Source organism: Scyliorhinus canicula, chromosome 26 (assembly GCF_902713615.1).
Source record: "Scyliorhinus canicula chromosome 26, sScyCan1.1, whole genome shotgun sequence".
Classification (NCBI taxonomy): Eukaryota; Metazoa; Chordata; class Chondrichthyes; order Carcharhiniformes; family Scyliorhinidae; genus Scyliorhinus; species Scyliorhinus canicula.
In genome coordinates this window covers 17013198-17037456 of record NC_052171.1, presented here as the reverse complement: position 1 = coordinate 17037456, position 24259 = coordinate 17013198, and the positions used below count along the sequence as shown (strand labels likewise).

Sequence of the window (24259 nt, the reverse complement as noted above, 5' to 3'; positions counted from 1 at the left end):
TAAATGCAGCTTTCCCCTCCCATCTCACTCCATGTCCCGTGGGTGACTCGGCATCTCAAATCTTCGGATTAACAGTTGAGCAGTCCATGTCTGGACGTCACTGGCTCCAACAAGGCCGCGTTGAGGTTCGGCCTCGCTCCTCAATTACGTCAGCAAGCCTAAGCCGAGCACCGCGGAGGCCGCCTTCTTCTGACCCACTGCTGAAAGGTACAGCCGCACTGGCAAAGGTCAGAGTGTGTTAGCTCAATTGCTGCTCCAATCACTGCCACTGACAATTAAAGCCCCGTGTCTTTTAGGTGGGACTGACATTGCCGAGAACTCCACCTGACAAAGCACTGACTCTTCAGTCAGCTTTCAAAGCAGCTAAAGGCAAAATGTATCCTGTGTTTTTGAAGGGTTAGGGGTCGGCTGAGGAACAGCCTTGTATTTACCACAATCATGACGCCAATGCTGCCACCTTCTCTCTTACAGTTCCTTGTAATGACACACCATTCTCGGAAAGTCGTCTACAGTTAATCAGACACTTCCTACGGTGAGTTGAATCATTTGGGAAGGATTGCTTGAACATGGGACAGACGCAATTCAATTGGGAAAAGTGAGAGGTTTTGGGAGGGTAAAAACAGAATGGAAGCGTACGCTCAATGGAAAGACATGGACCAAACTGAAAGGCTCATGTTGGCACAAGGTCAGTAGCCGAAAAAACTCCACGGCATTTAGGTCTCACACAGTAAAGCATAACGTAGTTATGGTAAACATGCACCCACATTGACTCTAATGAGAGTTGCATATTTATACAGAGCTAGAGAGTATACACAGAAGCCTGTGATGGCAAAAGTAGTTACGAACAAAGACTTGTGACACTGGGGATATTTGCATTCACGCAGAGAAGGCTAGGAGAAGATACAATGAAGTTCTTTAGGATATTACTTTATCTATGTGGAGCTGCAAGGGCTCAATTTAGATCAGATCACTTAACGGCAGGAAGTTTCTCGACACAAGCAAACATGAAGTCCGTGTCTCGGATAGAAATGGATAACTAGTTAAAACAGAGGAGAATAGGGACATGTATATATTGGAGCTGATGGGTTGTGCTAAAAGGTTGCTGTGTTGTCACGTTGTGGATCTAACAGAGGTCCATTCTCCTGGACATTGCATTCTGCTCTTTGAGGGTAAAATCATCCTCCCAAATTTGTGATGCATGGCCGAGAGAGCATTTCTTCACCAATTGCCCTTGATAAGATGGTGGTGTGCTGCATCCACTGCACTCCCATCTGGGGCAGGTGCACCCCACTGCACTGTGAAGGAGGGAGTTCCAGGATTTTGACCGAGTCACAATGAACGAGTGGCAATTGATAGACTATGTCAGAAGGCAGGTAAGATTGTTTGCGGGTCTGGAGTCACACATCAGTTAGGAGGGCAGGGTTCCTTCCCCAAAATGAGATCACTGAACCATCTGGATTTGTTTCAAGCAACATCCTTACTTTTATTGCTGATCCTAAATGAATTGAATTTAAATTTGTAAACTGCTTGGGTGACTCAGGGCCTCTGGATTACAAGTCCAGTCACATCACCACATTGCAGCTACTGTACATTAAAATTCTATTGTCATTGAGCAATGTAGGAGGTCAGGCATTCTATGCGTTCTAAGATTAAAGAGATGGTGTCTGCACACAGCCAAATAAAGGCACCCTTCTCCTGCCAGCACACATCCCCACCAGCCAGTCGATGGAAAAGCTAATTACTGGACAGAGTGGCTTGCGAGCTCGTCTCTCAAATAAAGGCACGATATTGAAATGAAATGAAAAATCGCTTATTGTCACAATTAGGCTTCAAATTAAGTTACTGTGAAAAGCCCCTAGTCGCCACATTCCAACACCTGTTCGGGGAGGCTGGTACAGGAATTGAACCCACGCTGCTGGCCTGCCTTGTTCTGCTTTAAAAGCCAGCGATTTAGCCCTGTGTTATTGAAGCCTTCACATGGGTTGCACACTCTCTCTAACTGGAAACAAAGAAGCAAAACGGAGGAGCCCTCTCAAATAATATCGCAAACATCAACGGTAAACAGGATAGAATTTTACATGTCATTGACTATTCTCCCGACCCCTTCGGAAAAGGAGGTCACACTTGTCCCATGGACCAGGACTGTTCACTCACCTTCATCTATGTCAGGAGGCAAACCACCAACGAAAACCTTTCGGGAATACCGTTCTCCTGGCTTGCCGTTCTGACTGAGAGCCGGAGAGTTCAAGCCTGAAGATAAAGATTGATCAACCTGGCTGTTGTCCAGGAAGCCGTCTTCAACCGGGAACAAAGCTGAACGACCTGCAGTGGGGAAAGAGATGGGCAACTGTTAAACCTTGCTTTGATCATTCCACGTTATATTCCGGGCTCCTGGTTAAGTGGAGCCTCAACACGAAATGCTCATTGCTGTTTTCAAATCCCTCCACAGCCTGATCTCCGCAACCGTTTCCGATCCACAACCACTTTCAAATCTCCTGCACTCCACCCATGCCAGCCTCTATTTTAATTGCCCCACCATTGGCAGCCGTGCCTTCAGCTGTCGAGGCCTGAAGCTCTGGAATTCCTTCCCTAAACCTTTCTGCACTCTTCCCCCTTCCCAAACATTTTGCCCTAATTCCCGATGTCTCCTCACGGGGCTCAGTGTCAAGCTTAATTTGATGAGTGCACTCGCGAGGCCCCTGCAGAGAGTTTACTCTTGCTAAGGTTGTTACAGAAATGCAAGTTGTTCCTGTTCTTGCTGGGATGGGATACGAAGAGGCTGACCAGGATGAGAACATCCAGGGATGAGGGACAGGGGTTACGTGGAGAACTGGGAAAAGCTTGGATTCTTTTCCTTCGAGAAGGTTGAAGAAGAGCGCAAAAACAAGTGGTTCTGATGGAGAGCGTGGCAGGAACCGTTTCCCCTGGCAAACAGGTTAAGAATGGTGGTCGGAGGGCAGCACGGTGGCCTAGTGGTTAGCACAACCGCCTCACGGCGCTGAGGTCCCAGGTTCGATCCCGGCTCTGGGTCACTGTCCGTGTGGAGTTTGCACATTCTCCCCGTGTCTGCGTGGGTTTCGCCCCCACAACCCAAAAATGTGCAGAGTAGGTGGATTGGCCACGCTAAATTGCCCCTTAATTGGAAAAAATAATTGGCTAATCTAAATTTATTTTTAAAAAAGAATGGTGGTCGCTGATTTAAACGAGAGGAGAAATGGACTAAATTAGACAGCTTTGGACAAGGAGAAGCACAATAGGGATGCATGGCTCCTTCAGGGCAGTCAGAGTCTACCATGAGGCCACCACATGTCCTGGCAGGACAGATTTCCCTCAGGCCGCAGAACGGCTTTGGAAGTTCCCCAGTGCCTCTTCCAACGGCAACAGGAAATTCGAAGGAAACAGCTCCCTGATGAGAAGTCCAGGAGAGGCTGTCCAACCATCAAGTGTCATGACAGGACATGTCGGGTGGGTTGTAATATTAATTGATAGATCATATATCATGTATAATGCATTACGATACTGCCTGGAGAGTCTACAACAGGGATAAGAGGCAGCCATAAAGCTATGTGATGAGAAATTGCTTCAGTCAAAGCGAACAGAACCTTTGGAATTCCTTACCCTCCCTTCCCATTCCCTTTTTTCCCCTCACCTTCACACCCATTCGCAGGAGGATCATGGATGTTCAGGCGCTGAATAGATTAAAGTCAGATGGAAACCAAGGGATTCAAAGGAGATGGGAATACGGCAAGAAAGGTGTAACAAGTGATGGACAACCTAGTGAGTCAAAGAATCCCTGCAGTGCAGAAGGAGGCCGTTTGACCCACCGTGTCTACACCAACCCTCTGAAAGAACTTCCGACCTTGGCCTACCCGCCCCCCCCATAACACCATGGGACAATTTAGCGTGGCCAATCCACCTGACCTGCACATCAAGACTGTGGAAGGAAATTATGGGTGGAGCTGAGAAATAGGAAGGGTGCAGTAACATTGTTGGGACTGTATTACAGACCTCCCAAAAGCGAGCATGAAGTAGAGGTACAAATATGCAGACAGATTATTAAAAAAATGTAGGAGCAATAGGGTGGTTGTGATGGGAGATTTTAACTTCCCCAACATTGAATGGGATTCGTGTAGTGTTGGAGGCGTAGATGGAGCAGAGTTTGTAAGGAGCATCCAGGAGAGTTTTTTAGAGCAGTATGTAAATAGTCCAACTCGGGAAGGTGCAATATGGGCCTGGTATTGGGGAATGATCCCGGCCAGGTGGTTGATGTTTCAGTCGGTGATTACTTTGGGAATAGCGATCACAATTCCGTAAGTTTTAGAGTACTCATGGACAAGGACAAGGGGGGTCCGACAGGAAGAGTACTAAATTGGGGAAAGGCAGAGTATAACAAAATTCGGCAGGAGCTAGGGAATGTGGATTGGGAGCAGCTGTTTAAGGGTAAATCCACATTTGAAATGTGGGAGTCTTTTAAGGAAAGGTTGATTAGAGTGCAGGACAGACATGTTCCTGTGAAAATGAAAGCTAGAAATGGCAAGATTAGGGAACCATGGATGACGGGTGAAATTGTGAGACTAGCTAAGATGAAAAAGGAAGCATACATAGGATCGAGGCAACTCAAAACTGATGCAGCTTTGGAGGAATATCAGGAAAGTAGGACGAATCTCAAACGCGCAATAAAGAGGGCTAAAAGGGGTCATGAAACATCTTTGGCTAACAAGGTTAAGGAAAATCCCAAAGCCTTTTATTCTTATACAAGGAGCAAAAGGGTAACTAGAGAAAGGATTGGCCCACTCAAAGACAAAAGAGGAAATTTATGCGTGGACTCAGAGGAAATGGGTGAGATTCTTAATGAGTACTTTGCATCGGTATTCACAAAGGAGAGGCATGGGATGGATGTTTAAATACTCTAGGTCAAGTTGTCATACGGAAGGGGGAAGTTTTGGGTATTCTAAAAGACCTTAAGGTGGACAAGTCCCCAGGACCGGATGGGATCTATCCCAGGTTACTGAGGGAAGCGAGGGTTGAAATAGCTGGGGCCTTAACAGACATCTTTGCAGCATCCTTGAGCACGGGTGAGGTCCCGGAGGACTGGAGAATTGCTAATGTTGTCCCTTTGTTTAAGAAGGGTAGCAGGGATAATCCAGGGAATTATAGACCTGTGAGCTTGACGTCAGTGGTAGGCAAACTGTTGGAGAAGATACTGAGGGATAGGATCTATTCACATCTGGAAGAAAATAGACTTATCCGTGATAGGCAGCATGGTTTTGTGCAGGGAAGGTCATGTCTTACAAACCTAATAGAATTATTTGAGGAAGTGACAAAGTTAATTGATGAGGGAAGGGCTGTAGATGTCATATACATGGACTTCAGTAAGGCGTTTGATAAGGTTTCCCATGGCAGGTTGATGGAAAAAGTGAAGTCGTATGGGGTTCAGGGTGTACTAGCTAGATGGATACAGAACTGGCTGGACAACAGGAGACAGAGAGTAGTGGTGGAAGGGAGTGTCTCAAAATGGAGAAGGATGACTAGTGGTGTTCCACAGGGATCCATGCTCGGACCACTGCTGTTTGTGATCTACATAAATGACCTGGAGGAAGGTATAGGTGGTCTGATTAGCAAGTTTGCAGATGATACTAAGATTGGTGGAGTTGCAGATAGCGAGGAGGACTGTCAGAGAATACAACAAAATATAGATAGATTGGAGAGTTGGGCAGAGAAATGGCAGATGGAGTTCAATCCAGGCAAATGCAAGGTGATGCATTTTGGAAGATCAAATTCAAGAGAAATTCAAGAAATTCAATGGAAGGGCCTTGGGGAAAATTGATGTACAGAGATCTGGGAGTTCAGGTCCATTGTACCCTGAAGGTGGCAGCGCAGGTTGATAGAGTGGTCAAGAAGGCATACAGCATGCTTGCCTTCATCGGACGGGGTATTGAGTACAAGAGTTGGCAGGTCATGTTACAGTTGTATAGGACTTTGGTTCGGCCACATTTGGAATACTGCCTGCAGTTCTGGTCGCCACATTACCAGAAGGATGTGGATGCTTTGGAGAGGGTGCAGAGGAGGTTCACCAGGATGTTGCCTGGTATGGAGGGTGCTAGCTATGAAGAAAGGTTGAGTAGATTAGGATTGTTTTCGTTGGAAAGACGGAGGTTGAGGGGGGACCTGATTGAGGTCTACAAAATTATGAGAGGTATGGACAGGGTGGATAGCAACAAGCTTTTCCCAAGAGTGGCGGTGTCAGTTACAAGGGGTCACGATTTCAAGGTGAGAGGGGGAAAGTTTAAGGGAGATGTGCATGGAAAGGTTTTTTACGCAGAGGGTGGTGGGTGCCTGGAACGCTTTACCAGCGGAGATGGTAGAGGCGGGCACGATAGCATCATTTAAGAGGCATCTAGACAGGTATATGATCGGGCGGGAACAGAGGGAAGTAGACCTTGGAAAATAGGAGACAGGTTTAGATAAAGCATCTGGATCAGCGCAGGCTGGGAGGGCCGAAGGCCCTGTTCATGTGCTGTAATTTTCTTTGTTCTTTTGAAATCCATGCAGACACGGTGAGAATGTGCAAACTCCACACAGATCCATGGTCGGAATCGAACCCGGGTCCCTGGCGCTATGAGGCAGCACTGCCAATCACCATCTGACCAAGATTGGGTTGCAAGTGTCAACCTCCTTCATCTCAGTAGGCAACTCGATTGAAATCACCCTTGAATAAGATGGAATACATTAAATAAACACTGAAACGGGCACCACGGTGGCACAGTGGTTAGCACTGCTGCCTACGGCGCTGAGGACCTGGGTTTGATCCCGGCCCTGGGTCACTGTTGGTGTTGCGTTTGCACATTCTCCCCGTGTCTGCATGGCTCTCACCCCCACAACCCAAATATGTGCAAGATAGGTGGATTGGCCACGCTAAATTGCCCCTGAATGAAAAAAACTAATTGGATACTCTAAATTTATTTTGGAAAAAAATAAATAAATAAACACTGAATATTCCATTGCAAGTTATCTAAAATGCTGAATCATTCAAGGAATCACCAAAATACACAGTGCAGAAGATGGCCCATTGCATCTGCACTGACACATATCTGACTGACCAACCTAATCCCATTGGCCAGCACTTGGCCCATAGCCTTGAATGTTATGACATGCCAAATGCTCATCCAGGTACTTTTTAAAGGATGCGAGGCAACCCGCCTGCTCCTCATCTTGAACATGTGTCCCCTCGTGACTGAACCTTCATCTCATGGGAACGGCGACTCCCGAAGCACCCTGCCCATGCCCCTCAATCTCCTCTGCTCCAATGAAAATAACATTGCAGCCCCTTCAATGCAATCACATCCTTCCGACAATGTGGCGATCAGAACTGCACACCGTACTCCAGCTGTGGCCTCAAAAGTTCTGTCCATCTTCATGGCCTCCCTGTTTTTCTAATCTATGCTTCGATTGATAAAGCCAAGTCTCCCATCTGCCTTTTCACTTCCATATTCACCTGCCTTTCCACCTTCAGAGATCTAGGGACAAACACACCCAGGTCGCTTTGTGCCTCAAAACTTCCCAGTGTCTTGACGTTCATTGAATACCTTCTTGTCAAATTACTCCTTGCAGAGTGTAATACTTCACCTGCCACTTACTTGCCCATTTGTCCATCCTGTAACCCAAAACACCTCACATCTATCTTAATGACAACAGGGGGGTAGCACAGATCCCTGTGGTACACCACTGGACACTGGCTTTCAGTCACTAAAGCAGCCTTCTGTTATCATCCTCTATCTCCTATAACTCAGTCAATTTTGAATCCACCTCATCAAGTTACCATGTGCATTTGCCTTTTTTGTCAGTCTCCCATGTGGGACCTTTTCAAAGGCTTTGCTGAAATCCATATAAACTACATCAATTGCACACTCATCTACACACCACATCACCTCCTCAGCAAATTCAATTAAATTTGTTGGGCATGAACTCCCCCTGGCAGAAACATGCTGACTATCCGCCATCAAATCTTACCTGTCCACATAGAGACAGATTCTCTCCTTCAGAATTTTCTCCCATAGTTTCCCTGCCACTGACCCGAGACTCACTGCTCTGTAGTTCCATGGCTTATATCTACAACCTTTCTTAAATTGTAGAACCACACCAGCTGTGCCCCAGTCCTCTGGCACCTACCCTGTGGCTGGAGAGGAATTAAAAATTTGGATCAGAGTCTCTGCAATCTCCTCCCTCAGCATCCTGGGACACAACCGGAGACCTGGCAATGTGCCCACTTTTAAGCCTGCCAACATTTCCTATACCTTGTCACTCCCCATGTCAATTTGCTCAAGAACCTTGCAGTCTCTCTCCCAGAGTTTCATACCTGCATCCTCATTCTCTTGGGAGAAGATGAACCTAAAATATTTGTTCAACACTCCACCAATGTCCTCTGGCTCTACCCACAGGTCCCCTTGGTCCCTAATGGGCCTGACTCTTTCCCTGGTTCTCCTCTTCCCATTGATATACTTAAAGAATATCGAATTTTCCTTACCCTTTACCAGCCAGAACTCTCATGTCCTCTCTTTGCTCGAATTGCTTTCTTAAGCTCCATCCTACACTTTCTATACTGCACGAATACCTCTGCTGAATTATAGAGCTATCCTCTACACAGTCCATCCATCTACACAGTCCACCACACGGCCAATCTTTGCGTTGTCTGCAGATTTCCTGATCATGCTCCCCACGCTGAAGTCAAAAGTCATTAAAATATAACACAAACAGTAAGGGTCCAAACACCGAGCATCACAAGAAACAACAATGCATTGCAAAGGCAGCCATCGACCATTACCCTTGGTTTCCTGTTACTTAGCCAACTTTTTATCCAGTTTGCTACACTGCCCTGTGTCCCATGGGCTTTTACTTTCTTGCCCAATCTACTGTGTGGGACTTCGTCAAACGACTTGCTAAAGTTCATGTACACCACATCTACTACACTACCTTCATCAACCCTTCTTCTCACTTCCTCAAAGAATTGGATCAAATTCCTTTAACAAATCCATGCTGACTATCCCCGACTAGTCCATGCCTTTCTGTGTGATAGTTAATCCTTTCTTTCAGGATTGATTCTACTAATTTGCCCATCACTTATGTAAAACTAACTGGTCTATAATTGTTCAGCATTTCCTTTGATCCCTTTTTAAACAATGGTACCACGTTTGCATTTCTCCAGTCCTCCCCTGTGAGGATTGGAAAATCATCCTCAGAGCATTTGCTGTCCCCTCCCTGACCTCCTTCAGTAACCTTGGAAACAATCTATCTGGTCCTGGCGACTTAGCAATCCTTCAATTAGAATTAGAACAGTACAGCACAGAACAGGCCCTTCGGCCCTCGATGTTGTGCCGAGCAATGATCACCCTACTTAAACCCACGTAACCCGTATACCCGTAACTCAACAATCCCCCCATTAACCTTACACTACGGGCAATTTAGCATGGCCAATCCACCTAACCCGCACATCTTTGGACTGTGGGAGGAAACCGGAGCACCCGGAGGAAACCCACGCACACACGGGGAGGACGTGCAGACTCCACACAGACAGTGACCCAGCCGGGAATCGAACCTGGGACCCTGGAGCTGTGAAGCATTGATGCTAACCACCATGCTACCGTGCTGCCCACATTGGGGCTGGTTTAGCTCACTCAGCTAAATCGCTGGCTTTGAAAGCAGACCAAGCAGGCCAGCAGCACGGTTCGATTCCCGTACCAGCCTCCCCGGACAGGCGCCGGAATGTGGCGACTAGGGGCTTTTCACAGTAACTTCATTGAAGCCTACTCGTGACAATAAGCGATTTTCATTTCATTTCACATGTCCCACATTCCCCAGAAATGGTCACAATATTCCAGGAATCTAAAACCCTACCTCCTGCACCAACTCTTAAGCCACGCATTCATCTGCGCTATTCTCATATTTCGATGCTCACTAGCCGGTGGGACTGAAGAGTAAATCCAGAGATTACAACCCCCAAGAGGTCCTGCTTTTTAGTCTGCAGCCTAGCTCCCTGAATTCCTTATGCAAGACCTCATCCCGCTTTCTACCCATGTCATTGGTCCCAACATGTACCATGACCTCTGTCATATATTAATAGAACTATCAACTTTACATGGTCAAAACAAAAGAAATATTTACGCTTGACTGGGCGCAGAGTATGTATACGGCTCTCACAGTCAATGTTGTCAGCAATCAGCATGCACCTCACTTCACCTGGGAAATCAGTCAAACCAGTCAGGCAAAAACAAGGCAGACAGACATCAGTACAAAGTGGCAACTCTACCTGTGGGCAACATCTTGCGGGCCACACTCAGAACCCTGATGGGCCACAGGTTGCCGACTGCTGTTCTTAGCGAGTTGTGGGAGCAGACTCAGAGGACCAACTGGCCTCCACATGCTCTTATTTCTTCCAAGGGCAAGCTGCAGGTGGATTAAAAAAACTGAACATGTGTTCAGTCACCGAGAACACGGGTAGAAGACTGCTTATGCTCGGGCTTCATAATGTCAGACCACTTTTTGAGCATTGTGTTCAAATCTGGTCACCAAGCCACAAAAGGGATGTACATACTGAAACAACAGTTACATATACTGCAGAGGGAAGCAAAAGATTGATCCCTCCCTTGTTTGTGTGCTGTGCACAGTCAAACAGTTGTTCCTGGCAGGTCGAGAGCAGCCATCAGGAACTTGGAACGCTGCCCACAGCCCTCTCGTCCTATTTGTGATCTAACTGGGCCAGTACTTCACCCCGAGCCCTTCAGAGAAGGCTCCACACGGAGTGGCTGCCTTAGCCCTCCTCTAACCAGACCAAATCTTATAATAATTATAACAATCTTAAAGCCTTAAAGGCGGGAAGCTGGAAACATGGAGAAGCAGGCAATGCAGCAACCTCCCCTGACAACTTTGTCAACAGTCTGGTATCTAACACTGCAGCAGTGTTCTCTACCTCTCCAGATTGCTCAGTGGGCCGCTCGTATTTCTGCAGTTCACTGCTTCCAAATGAGCAGACGTCACATTACAAAAGAGACGCCATTTGATGATCATGTCACTACCAGCTCTTCACTCTATTAATTCAAACCTAATCAGAATCTGGGAATGTGGGAACATTTTTCAACAAACCTGATGGTCTGCTGGTCGTACAGGAGTATTAGAGTCAGAATCATAAGGAGATTGCTGAAAAGGGAGTCATGCCGTCAAAGTTTTTTGTCTTGCACTCATCAGAAGAGATTTACAACAGTAACAGGGGAAGCAACAATCTATACTATTACTGTTGGTAATTTCTTGCGAGGAACCCTGATGAGCGCAAATAGACAATCTTTTTTTTTTTATAAATTTAGATTACCCAATTCATTTTTTCCAATTAAGGGGCAATTTAGTGTGGTCAATCCACCTACCTGCACATCTTTGGGTTGTGGGGGCGAAACCCACGCAAACACGGGGAGAATGTGCAAACTCCACACGGACAGTGACCCAGAGCCGGGATCGAACCTGGGACCTCGGCGCCGTGAGGCAGCAGGGCTAACCCACTGCGCCACCCTGCTGCCCTAAATAGACAATCTTTGACAGGCTTTTGTTTTTCAGAAAACCTAATGGTCTTCTCTTGCAAGGTCTAGGTCCGTGCAGGCAACATCAACATCCGGTTTGCATTCCAACTTGGTTTCTCCACGGGGAATCAACTGTGCCCGACTGCTGCCACCTTCCTCTGTCAAGTCAGAAAATTGTGGATTAAACCCCCACCACGAGCCCCATTGCTGACCCTCGCTTTACGAGCTGCCACCTTGCTTTCAGTTGTGGCGCGGCTGTGCGGGCATTGGCTGTAAATGAGTGTTTCACACTGCTGATCCACAATGCTCCCCTCGGCCACCACCTCGCCACACTTCACAAGGCCAAATCCACGAGGTAAAGTCTGAAATACAGCTGGTTAACTGGCTGAGGGTGGGATCTTGCTGCGCACAAATGGCCATGCTTCATGGTCGGCTGTAAATCTCTCGGGGACATGACGGGGATGTGAAAGGTGCTACGTGAATGCAAGTCATTTCTCCCTATGTGGGCGCAACTCTTTCTTCAGCTTTCCTGCGTGTTCAGTACATCACCTTGCAGTGAAATGGGTATCGGAAGGCGTGTGTGAACACAGAGCCGGCAAACCATTAGTGGCCAGCATCCAGGAAGATCCAGTCCAACCAAGCTTTCTTTTTTTTTTAAGGGGGGGGGGGAAATGCAGGTCGGGAGGAATACACAAGGCAAGATGGTCATGAAACTCACCTTTGAGTGGTTCCTGTTCATTCTGTAAGATATCAATCAGGGAATTCTCCAATGAGTGCATGTTGAATGTATCGTACGGGTGTGTCCATTCCTGCAAAGGAAAAACATGAAAAAAAGAAACTATTAAAGTGAGGAAGGAGATGGGAACAATTCAGAGGTCACAAGAAAAGTTACAATCCACTCACTGAGATGTAACCAAGCAGCGCTGATATCACATTCCTGAAGGGGAGTGTGTACAGCAAAACCGTTCTTGGTGGAAACTTTCTTTATTTCCTCTCCTCCCTTGGGATTGCTGACTTTTGGGGTCAAGGTCCATGGATGCTTGAAGCTCCCCAATGTGTCCAGCAAATGGGCCTTTTCTCCCGTGGGAGCCTGGATGGCAAGAGTCAATTCCTGGGTGCGCAGTTACTTTTACTTTCCTCAATAACAGAACCCAACCTGTGGACAATCAGCTTCATCCCAAATTCTCGGTCAGATTGATGAGCGGTCGTCCATTTGCAGCCTTTAACTCTGGTCTCGCCTGCAAGCGGGAACATCTTCCTCACATCTACCCCTGTCAGCATCACGAGGACACACATCAGGTCACCTTTCAGTGTCTGCGTGTTCAAAATAACAAGGGGTCGAGGCAGAGTGGGAAACTGCTGCCAAACTGCGAACCAGAGGACACCTTCGTGTGAATGAAAAGAATCAGCTGCAACACGAGGAAAAGCTTTCTTAAAAGATACACACCAAGTGGTTTGGATCTGTAATGCGCTGCCTCAGAGCGTGATTGTCAAAGGTAGTATTATGGCCTTCAAAAAGAGAACTAGATCATTATCTGATAATGGAGTAAAATTGCAGGCCTGAAAGATGAGGAAGGGGAACTACGAGCTGCTCTTAGAGAGAGAGAGAACACAAGTTAACCATTCTGAAGCGCAGGAAGAGGCCATTTGGCTCTGCACCGACCCTCCAAAAGAGCACCCGATCGAGGCCCACTCTGTCCCCACAACCCCACCTAACCTTCACGTCTCTGGACACCAGGGCGTAACTGCAACCAGCCTGCACATCTTTGGACTGTGGGAGGAAACCGGAGCACCCGGAGGAAGCCCAAGCAGACACAGCGAATTTAGTGCGGCCAATCCACCTGCCTTGCACATTTTTGGGTTGTGGGGGGGTGAGACCTGGGAAGAATGTGCAAACTCCACACAGTGACCCGAGGCTGGAACGGAACCCGGGACCCTGGCGCTGTGAGGAAACAGTTCTGGCCACTGCGCTACCGTGCCGCCCTTTTTTGTATTCATCCACGGGATTGTGGGCATCACTGGCTGGGCCAGCATTTTAATTTCCATCCCTAATTGCCCTCGAATTGAGTGGCTTGCTGGATCATTTCACAGGGCCATACTGCTGTGGATCTAGAATCACATTAGGGCCAGACTAGATAAGGACGGCATTTCCTTCCCTGAAAGACATGCTAAGTTTTTTTACGACATCAATGGCCATCATCAGAATTTTAGTTCCAGATTATTGTTGAACTCAAACTGCACCATTTGCCATGTTGGGATTCGAACCTCGGTGCTCAGGGAAGTAGCTTAGGTGTCTGCATTACTAGCCCAGGGACAATACCACTATGCCACCACCTGAATGATGCGATGCGCAGACGGTGGGAAATGAATGGAAAGGGAGCATCATACAGCACACTGTGAAATGCACCCTCTGACACAGAGCAAAGTGGCTGAGTCACTGGTGAAGAATAGAATCTGGCAGAGTTTGTGAAGAGGTTACAGAGCATGAAGAAAAAGAACCCAACACCGGCCAGCTCTCTTCCAACAGGAGCAATGACTCCAGCACTTCTCACGCAGCCTCTTCTGCAGATTCCACCCTTGTACACTTGCCGAAGGTGCACACTATTTTCTTTTCGTCTTTTAATTGCCTGGGTAACAGTGGAGAGTGTGTGGCGGAGGCAGGTTGAATCTGGGCAACGGGAATTAAGCACCTGGGGAGAGGACGCCAGAGTGGGATGAGCTGAACTGACCTCCTCTGTGCTGTAACCTTATCCTTATGTTATGGTTACACAAGCAGCCAGCATGATCTGATACCTCACCCATTCTTGACGTACAAGTATATTCTGTGATTATCAACGGGCTGTTTTACCATGGCCAGAGGGATAGTGCGGATTATGAACAGCTTTTTGTAAAGGGGGAAGGGGGTGAGGTGGTCAGGAACTGATATAATTCTGATCAGAAACACAGAACCTGCCAAATATCCTGCTTTATTTACCTCCTGCCCCCACCCAAACAGGGCCTTTGCCCAGGCCAATGGTAACCCCCCCCCACCCCCACCCTGTTTCAGCTTCCTAACCACTAATTTAACTTTCAAACCTCTGAAGACATATCTTTGAAGCAAGCCAGGAGTGACAGAGCTAATAGAGACTGCAGTCATTGGGAACAAGATACTCAGATGAAAAGGCAATAAATTCTACTTCCAGGGTGACGCTGGACAAGGGCTGACCTTAACGTCTGCTCAGGGAGGCAACGACTCCACAGGAGCAACGTGACTCAACGTGGCAGCGCTCTCATCATGAAGCCCTGATGAGGCCACAGCTGGAGCAGCGTGTCCAGTATGGGTTGCCCCACTTTCCAAAGTGAATCATACACAGAATCATACCGAACAGAAGAGGCCCTTCAGCCCATCATCTACACCGGCAAAAAATGACTAAATCTACATTAATCCCATTGCCCAGCACATGGCCCATAGCCTTGAATGTTCTGACATCAAATGCTTATCTAAGGACTTGTTAAAGGTTGTGCCTCAACGACCCTCCCAGGGCAGTGCATTCCACATTCCCAGCACCCTCTGGGGAGGGGAGAGAGAGAGAGAGAGAGAGAAAGAGAGAGAGAGAATTTCCTTTCATCGTAAAATTATGCCCCCTTGATTATTGACCCTTGGGGAACAGCTGTTTTGATCCACCCTGTACCCATTGCCTCTCATAACCTTATACACATCTATCAGGTGCCCTCTCAGCTCCAAAGAAAACAACTTGAATTTATCCAGCCTCTCTTCACAGCGAAAATGTTCCATCCTGGGCAACATTCTGGTAAATCTCCTCTGCACCCTCCTCTCCTTCACATAGTTAGTGCAGTGACCAGAACTGAACACAGTACCCCAGCTGTGGCCTCGCCGTAAGTGGTCCTCGAGAGGAGATTCACTAGAATCATTCCGCTGATGAGTGATCTGAAGCACAAGGTTAGGTTGGAGAAGCTGGAGTTATTCCCCTTGGAAAAGACTTTTGGTAGCGTCCAAGATTGTGGCAGATTTACAGAAGGTCGACAAAGAAAAGTTGTTCCAATTCGTTGCAGGTGCGAGGGTTCAGGGGCACAGATTTAAGGCATTGGCGGGATGTGAGGGAGCACTTGTTCTTGCAGTGCGAGACAATGGCCTGGGACTCACTGCCTACCAAGTTGGTGAAAAATCAGTGATTTCAAAAGGAAATTGGATGGGTGCTTCAGGGAAATAAACTTATCAGGCTATGGAGATAGAGCAGGACGAAACAGGACGGACTGGGTCACTCTGCAGAGAGGCAGTATGCACCTGGTTGAGCGAATTGTATCCTCTTGCAACTTAATCACTCTCATTCAAGTGAGACATGATCCCGAAACCTACTCCAGACACTTGGGCAAAGAATCCAGATTAATACTCCAGTGCAACACTGAGGGAGTGGATGTTTCACGCGAGGCGTTAAACGAGAGAACAGTCCGCTCGGGGGTGAATAATAAAGATCTCAGGGCAAGTTTGAATCTGAGCAGAGCAAGGATATCTCCTGGGCAATGTTCATCCCAGCCATAATCATAAGAGCAAATGTCTCCGGATGCTGGAATCTGAAACGAAAACAGAAAATACTGGACAATCTCAGCAGGTCTGACAGCATCTGTGGAGAGAGAAGGGAGCTGACGTTTCCAGTCTGGAAACTCTGTCAAAGCTGGAGAACTGAAAACAGGGTCAGATTGATAATGTTGAGGAGAGGGGGCTGGATAGAGGGCCAGTGATAGATCTCTCCACAGTTCAGGCCTGCTGAGATTGTCCAGTATTTTCTCTTGTGGTTTATCCTGGCCAAAATCACTTGGTCAACCTGTATGCTTCTTCCATGGATCTGATACTATCTCTAATTTCCCTTGGAAACCATCACACGGTAAACTTTGCAGTTTTACTTCTGCTCTAGACATTCATGCACTCCTTGAATGTTTGGCATTGTCTGTCCACCATCATTCCTTTCAGTAACGTTTCCAAACCTATCACAGCCCACTTGCGCCTCATATTGTCGTAGTTTCCTTTATTAAGATTCAGGACCCTGGCCTCAGAATCAGCTATACCACTCTCCACCTTGATGAAAAATTCCACCATGTTCTGCCCGCTCAGCCACATGCAACACAACTAGATTGCCAATGATTTCTTTCTCATCGCACAGTCCCCAGTCTCGGATGGCCTGATCTCTCGGCGTTTTCTCAACAGAGGAACCAATGGGGTAGATTGAAAGCAATCATTTCCCTGCTCGGGGATCGCGTTGAACGCAAGGGGTACGGTATAAAAATCAGGCCGAGTCCGCCTTCCTGAAATAAAATTAGGAAATCCTTAGAAAGGCAAAAGGTGGTAGAAGTTTGAGGGATTTAATGGCTTCCTCCCATGTGGGAGTCTAACCCTCACTCCTTCCTGTGACTAGTCACAGGACACATTTCCCATACTGTCTTGCAGAAATGTTAGGCCAGAAATGTTAGGCCCAGTTCCGAAGATTATGCTCAATCCAGTCCAAGCTCGATTCTGGCCTGAATGCCGTGCAGCCTGCCTGCAGGTCCAGGAAATAGCCAAGTATTAGTGGCAACGGGATGCAGTGCTTCGCTTTGTCAGCTCTACCTGAAGAGGCAAAAAGGAAAGCCATCACGATGGGAGTGGGGCATTCACCTATTGGGGTCTTAGCCCTGACTGATCCTGCAGTTGACTCTTTCACACCGGAACAAACCACTGTGCCTCCATAGCTTTGCCTGACTAACTCCCCTGGAAGTGAGAACCAATGCAGGAATCCAACAGCACACGTGGCTTGCTCGCGAAGGAAGCCAAACACCAAAAGCAGCCTACTCGACACATTGTGCCTTTACCGGCAATTTGTTGCAACAAAATAAAATCAAACCAAATTGCATCGTTCTATTTAAAATAGAATGGGTAGAAGTATATTTGAAGCAAGTGAGAGACAAGGCTATGGAGAGAGACATGCAGGGCAGATCAGAGATTGATACATCACAGGGGTCCATTGTTGCTAAGCAGATGGCCAAGAACCACTCTCCTCAATGCCTTTCTAGCGTTAGTGACCCCTCATTTGAGTCATAAACTAAAGAATCGTCCTTGCCGATTCAACTTCCCAAAACCCAGAACCAATTATATAAACCTCCAGGTCCCTGCACCTCACATCTCCACTCGTAACTAAGCACTATCTTGAGCAACACTTTGAACCCAAGCTTTACGCGTTCTACAACCTCCCTAGCCTGCCGATAGCGGGGTCTCCCAACAATGAACATCCTTGTACAATTTTACTATTATTGCTTTGGAAGTATTGGGAGGAATTAGAATTGGAGCATGAACTGAGGGAGGCAGAGGTGCTGAGCCCCTGAGCAGTTTAAAGACCCAATTGCCTGTGACCAAGAACCATCCCCTCAACCAACATCACTAAAATGGTATCATCTGGTCATTATCACATTGCTGTTTGTGGGATCATGCTGTGCGGAAACTGGCTGCTGCATTTCCCATGTCACAACAGTAACTACACTTCAAGAATACTTTGTTGTGACTCAGAAAATAGGTCATTTTGAAAGGTCTTGTGGAATCTGTAATTATTTTTACGAATATTTGAAAATTACTTCAATTGTGCATCAGTTCTAAAGTCATCACTGGAACCTTTCTTGGGTCAGAAGAAATACTGGTCCACGTGACCTGGAAACAGTACCAACAGAAAAACAGCTGAGAAAGTCAAATTTGAATGCTGAATACAGGGTTAAAGGCAGGATTCTTGGAAGTGTGGAGAAACAGAGGGATCTTGGGGTCCACGTACATAGATCCCTCAAAGTTGCCACCCAGGTTGATAGGGTAGTTAAGGCGTATGGTATGTTGGCTTTCATTAACGGGGGATTGAGTTTAAGAGCCGCGAGGTTTTGCTGCTGCTTTACAAAACCCAAGTTAGACCACACTTGGAATATTGTGTCCAGTTCTGGTCGCCTCATTATAGGAAGGATGTGGATGCTTTGGAGAGGGTACAGAGGGGATTTACCAAGATGCTGCCTGGAATGGAGGGCATGTCTTATGAAGAAAGGTTGAGGGAGCCAGGGCTTTTCTCACTGGAGCGAAGAAGGAAGAGAGGTGACTTGATTGAGGAGTACAAGGTAATAAGAAGCATGGATAGAGTGGATAGCCAGAGACTTTTCCCCAGAGTGGAAATGGCTGTCACAAGGGGACATAATTTAAAGGTGATTGGAGGAAGGTATAGAGGAGCTGTCAGAGGTAGGTTATTTACCCAGAGAGTGGTGGGTGTGTGGAATGCACTGTCAGCAGAGGTGGTGGAGTCAGAGTCATTGGGGACTTTTAAGCGAGTCTTGGACAGGCACATGGACAGCAGTAAATTGAAGGGGTGTAGGTTAGGTTGATCTTAGATTAGGATAAATGGGCCGAATCATCAGGACTGATATAACTTGAGGGAGAAAGGCTTCATGCAAATGGGCCGAAAGGCCTGTACTGTGCTGTTCTATGTTCTAAAAGCTGTGTGGCTTGCGTTATATATTTGCTCCTTTGACTCTCCTGGAGCTCTGCTGTAGTAATGTATGCAAGGAAGAGATGTAATGCAAGATAGAGGGAGAAACAGTGAACCAGCAGGGATGAGAGAGAGAACACACCAGAATTCACTTAACAAGTGTTCCAGAGTGTCATTATCCAAATACGTAAAACCTCGCAAACACAAACGAGAGCTGCAGATATAAGCAGAAGGTGATCAGTGCGCAGATACAGACACAACAGAACGCAGAAAGGCACAGGAAGAACAGAGAATTCTTGTCAGGAAAAGAACCCAATCATTCAGTTTTTCTGTTCAGCAGAACGGGACCCAGGAGCTCTTGAGCTGGCTAAATAGGTTTAAAACCTGGTACACTGTGTGAATAGGTTGAAGACACTGAAGAGCTGGGTGTTTTCGCGGAAGTGGCTAAACGGAGAACTGGGACATTACTGGTTGATGAGTTGAAAATGAACTCTGGGAATCCACATCACCAGGACTGATGTGACTTGAGGGAGAAAGGCTTCATGCAATTGCGCTGATGAGAATTGTACCTGTGAAATTCAGAGGCTGACAGAGAGGACTCCTGACCTACCCTCTGCATGAATAAAGAACAGCATTTTGTGGAACTGTGCAGCAATGTAATGCCACAATTGTGTGGGAAATGACGCAAACGCTCGTGGTTAAGTAAAATGAATCTGTTGCAGTGACTGTTGAAAGTGAAATTTACCTTTGTATTTGAAGTAACATTTGCCTGTTCATCCACGTGCAATTTGTGTTGCTTTCGAATGGCAGGGAATTTGTATTTAAACCTCTTGGTCTTCCTGCTCATTTCCTCCCTATGCACTGAACCGTGACACTTCTCAAAGCTGAATTAGGATGCGTTACCTATCTGACTATTTCACTCCGGGTCCTCTTGGCATCAGGTGCGAACAGCTTCGGCCTCGTCCCTGCCACCCCTCTGGTGGAATTGTCTCCACCTCTGGAAGTTGCCAACACAAGTGGACCGACCCAAACAGGTCACAGAAGGTAGGCCAGACCAAGCAAGGATGGCAGATTCCCTTCCCCAAATGGCTCTGGTCAAGCAGGTGGGTGTTTAACTCGGACGACAACGGTGGTTGCTCTCACCCAGGCCAGCTCGGAATTACTAGTTTTTATGGACGGAATTCAAATTCCACGAGTCGAAATGCAGTGGCTTTGAACCCATTTGCTCAGACCATCGCCCGGGCCTCTGGATTACCAGTCCCGTGATACTGTGACTTTGCCACCGTTTCACCCTTTTACCACACAGGTGTCTGTGGGAGCTTCCTGTGTGCAAACTTGCTACCGCACTTACTACAGTACAGCAGTAAAGTACACTTGAAAAAGTATTTTAGTGGCTGCAAAGCAAAAGAAGTTGTGAAAGGCGCTATACAAATGCAAGTTCGTTCGTCCTTCCTTTCTTTCAACTGTTCCGCACAATACCCATTTACTGGGATTGGGTTTCCTGTGTGCCAGCCAACTTTCTCTCCGTGCTGTTACATTTGCCCTCATGCCATATGCCTGAGCTTTTGCAAGAAGCCTTCTGTGGGACACCTTTTCAAACACCTTCTTTGGTTTATTATAGACCCCTCATCAACCTAAACAGGCAAATCTTCCAACAACATGTCGTAAAAAATCCTGAAACACAACTTGCCTTTATCTGATTAACTCTTCCATTCTAAATAAGCACCGACTCCCTTTTAAATCTCATGTGGCTGCCACATTTGCTGCTATTAAAAGGTTTTTGGCTCCGATGTATGTCTCGAGCGGTTTGCTGACAAGTGAAAATCTCACACCAAGAATTTATCCAGTGCTGGCAGCTCAGTATAATGCAGGCATTTTCAGCAACTTTAGCACAGGAAGTTCTATGTTTTATTGTAAACACTACCAAACCTTCATTTTAAGGCCCTAAATTTAGGCTGCATGACCTTGGCTGTGATGTCAAACGCTGATTACTTCTGTTGCAAGAGCTCCCCGTTGCTTCATTTGAGATAACTAGGTTATTTGTACCCGAGCAGATGGAACGTAGTCCGTAGTCCAATCCAGAGGAGTTAGGGACTGGGACCTCTGGGCCCAGTATTCCAGGTCTAATCGATGGAAATGGTTTACGATTGAGTAGGTGTTGTTATAACCTCGCTCAGTGGCTGAGTGGGGAAACTGCACTGGATGGTGTCAAAATTATTCAAGCAGAGGAGATCTGTCAGTAATTTATATTTATCGAGCACCTTGTAGTGAAGCATCCAGAGGTGCTTTACAGGAGTTAATAAATATAATAATAATAATAGCTTATTGTCACAAGTAGGTTTCAATGAAGTTACTGTGAAAAGCCCCTAGTCGACACATTCCGGCACCTGCTCGGAGAGGCCGGTACAGGAATTGAACCCGCGCTGCTGGCCTTGTTCTAGCCCACTGTGCTAAGCCAGCTGTTCAGCCGAGTTTTAGAACATAGAACATACAACAGCACAGAACAGGCCCTTCGGCCCTCGATGTTGTGCCGAGCAATGATCACCCTCCTCAAACTCACGTATCCACCCTATACCCGTAACCCAACAACCCCCCCCCCCCTAACCTTACTTTTTTAGGACACTACGGGCAATTTAGCATGACCAATCCACCTAACCCGCACATCTTTGGAATGTGGGAGGAAACCGGAGCACCCGGAGGAAACCCACGCACACACGGGGAGGACGTGCAGACTCCACACAGACAGTGACCCAGCCGGGAATCGAACCTGGGACCCTGGAGCTGTGAAGCATTGATGCTAACCAGCATGCTACCGCGCTGCCCTTTAAAGAGATGTTTGGGGAAGGGACAGAGGGCCTGACGGGTAAGAATCCCAGATCTTAGGGGCGAGAAGCTGAAAGCACAGCCACCAACACTGGGTCAGAGAAATTGGGGTTTACTCAAAAGAGGCCAGAGATGGAAGAGGGAAATGCTCTTGGGAGTTTGAGAGATCTGAAGGAGGTGGCCTAAACGGAGGGCAGAGGCTAAGGAGGGGTTTGACCACATGGATAAGAGTTCTGAAGTGGCTGGGACGGGGGGACGGTGGTGACAAAGAATCTAGTCCCTGGACAACAGCTGATCCAAGTGGGCCATTTTGACACAGGAGCCAAGGCAATCAGCAGCAGCTGGTAATTTGCCCAGCAAGGGGCATCACGGCGAAGCCCAGAGCTGCCCTCGCCAATGCTCACTCATGCCAGGAATCATGGGCAGGGATCAGAAGCAAAGCGGAGTGGCCCCCTCACTAGCCCAGGGGCCCCACGCATCATCACTCTGGAACTAACTCATTCAGCAGCAGGTAGCGATGTTCGGCTCAGACAGGGTGGGGGAGGGGGACAAGCTATGATCTTTCTGGGCCACGTAATTCACTTTGCAGTGAAGCAGCCCTCCCTCACCTTGAAACACCTGTGTTTCCTACTCCCCGGGTTCTGGTAGACGGAGCTGGAGAAAATTTCCTCTGACCTTCAGATTTCTGGCGAGATACTGCATACAATAAACACGCAACCCTCCGATTTTTTTTGGAATGATTTATTTTCTGCTTCCCTGCACTTGCCCTTAATTTAACACCAGAAGCACCAATTTTACCTTCAAGGTATGTTGGCAGAGAAGCTCAATTTCCCGCTGTACCTCCTCAAACCGTCATGATGTCACCATCGACATCTGAATGTTTTACCAGTCTGCTCTGCCCTTGGCTGGCACGTGCCACAGCACGACCGGTGCACAGGGATCTTCATTTTTTCCCCCAGCCCTACCAAAATCCAAGGGCGTTATCTTCCAGATGAGGCATTAAACTGAGACCCCCGTCTTCCCTCTCGGGCGTGAACAAAAGATGCCACTGTCCTATTTTGAAGAGGATTTGAGGAGGTCACCCTGGGCTCCAATTCAAGAACAGACTCTCCGGTCACTACCTCATGGCTGTTTGTGGGAGCTTGCTGAGAGCAAATTGGCTCTCACATTTCACACTTACTTTAAAACGGAAATACTCAATTGGCCGTAAAGTACTGATTAGACATGCAAAGGTCAGGAAAGGTGCTATGGAGGCTGCCTCAACCCGGACCCACAAATATCCCAATGAGATCGTGGGTTTGAGGCCCACTCCCTCCCACAAAATACAGCAAAACCAAGATCAAACGGCAGATTCTAAAAGCAACGACAACATGTCTTCACGGGACACCTTTGACACACTGAAACATCCCCAGGGCGTTTCAGAGGAACATTATCAAGCAAACCTGCACACCTGGCCATATGAGAAGACATGAAGTGACCAGAAACTTGGACTTTTAGCAACATCTTAAAAAGGAGGAGAGGTGGAGGTGCCCCAAGGATTGACGAAGGAGATTCCAGAGCTAAGCCAAGGCAGCTGAAGGAATGGCCGCCAGCAGCAATCAAACCATTGATGCAAATTGCCTTTCTTCAGAATTTTGTTGCCAGAAAAAAAGACTTTGCCTCCAAACTCCACACGCATGTCAAGTGGCTTGTTCAACCCTCTGGACTCGGTCAAGACTCCTCCAATTAGGGAGCAACAATCAGTGGAGTTAATAAATAATGTCTTTGCTCACAGGAGTTGGGTAGAGGAAGCCAAGATTCATGTTCCCAAATCCTTATCCAGTGACCTGCGCTCTGGAGTGCACTGGGTTCAGTTCCTATGCCCTCCCACCCCAGCCCCCTCAAGTCGCTGTCCAGATTACAATAAAGAAACTTCGAGAGCAGGAGCAGATCATTTGTCCCTTTGGGTCTGCTCCGCCATTCAACATGATCACGGCAGATCCTCGATCTCAACACCCACACTCCCGCGCTCTCCCCCTGTCCCTTTCAGAGTCTACGAATCTGTAACCTTCTCAAATGTATTGAATGACTTGGCCCCCACAGCCTTCTGAGGTAGAGAATTCCACAGGTTCACCAACCCTCTGAGTAAAGAGGTTTCTCCTTATCTCAGTCCCAAATGGCCTACGCCCCGAGACAGTGACTGGCCTTGTCCTAGACCTCCCTCCCCCTGCCCCAGCCAGGGAAACAACAACCCTGCATCCAGTCCGCTCACAGTTTGCAAAAGGGAATGTGTGGCCGAGCCACAGGACATTTAGCTACCTGTCCCCATGAATCACCCGCAGCACCTTCCAATCAACTCAGCAAGATGCAAGGAAAGGAAACGACAAAGTAAATGTATGTCAGATTGCCAGC

General features: G+C 47.4%; 1 protein-coding gene across 1 annotated transcript in view; it reads right to left on the bottom strand.

The window, feature by feature from the left end:
- Window positions 1-24259, bottom strand: part of LOC119957315 (cytoplasmic polyadenylation element-binding protein 2-like) — a 53766-nt gene that overhangs the window by 25777 nt on the left and 3730 nt on the right. Inside the window, exons 2-3 of the mRNA XM_038785184.1 lie at window positions 12280-12370; window positions 2155-2322 (exon numbers count right to left, since the gene is read on the bottom strand). Coding sequence (XP_038641112.1) covers window positions 2155-2322; window positions 12280-12370 — 259 coding nt within the window. The remainder of the gene's footprint in view (window positions 1-2154; window positions 2323-12279; window positions 12371-24259) is intronic.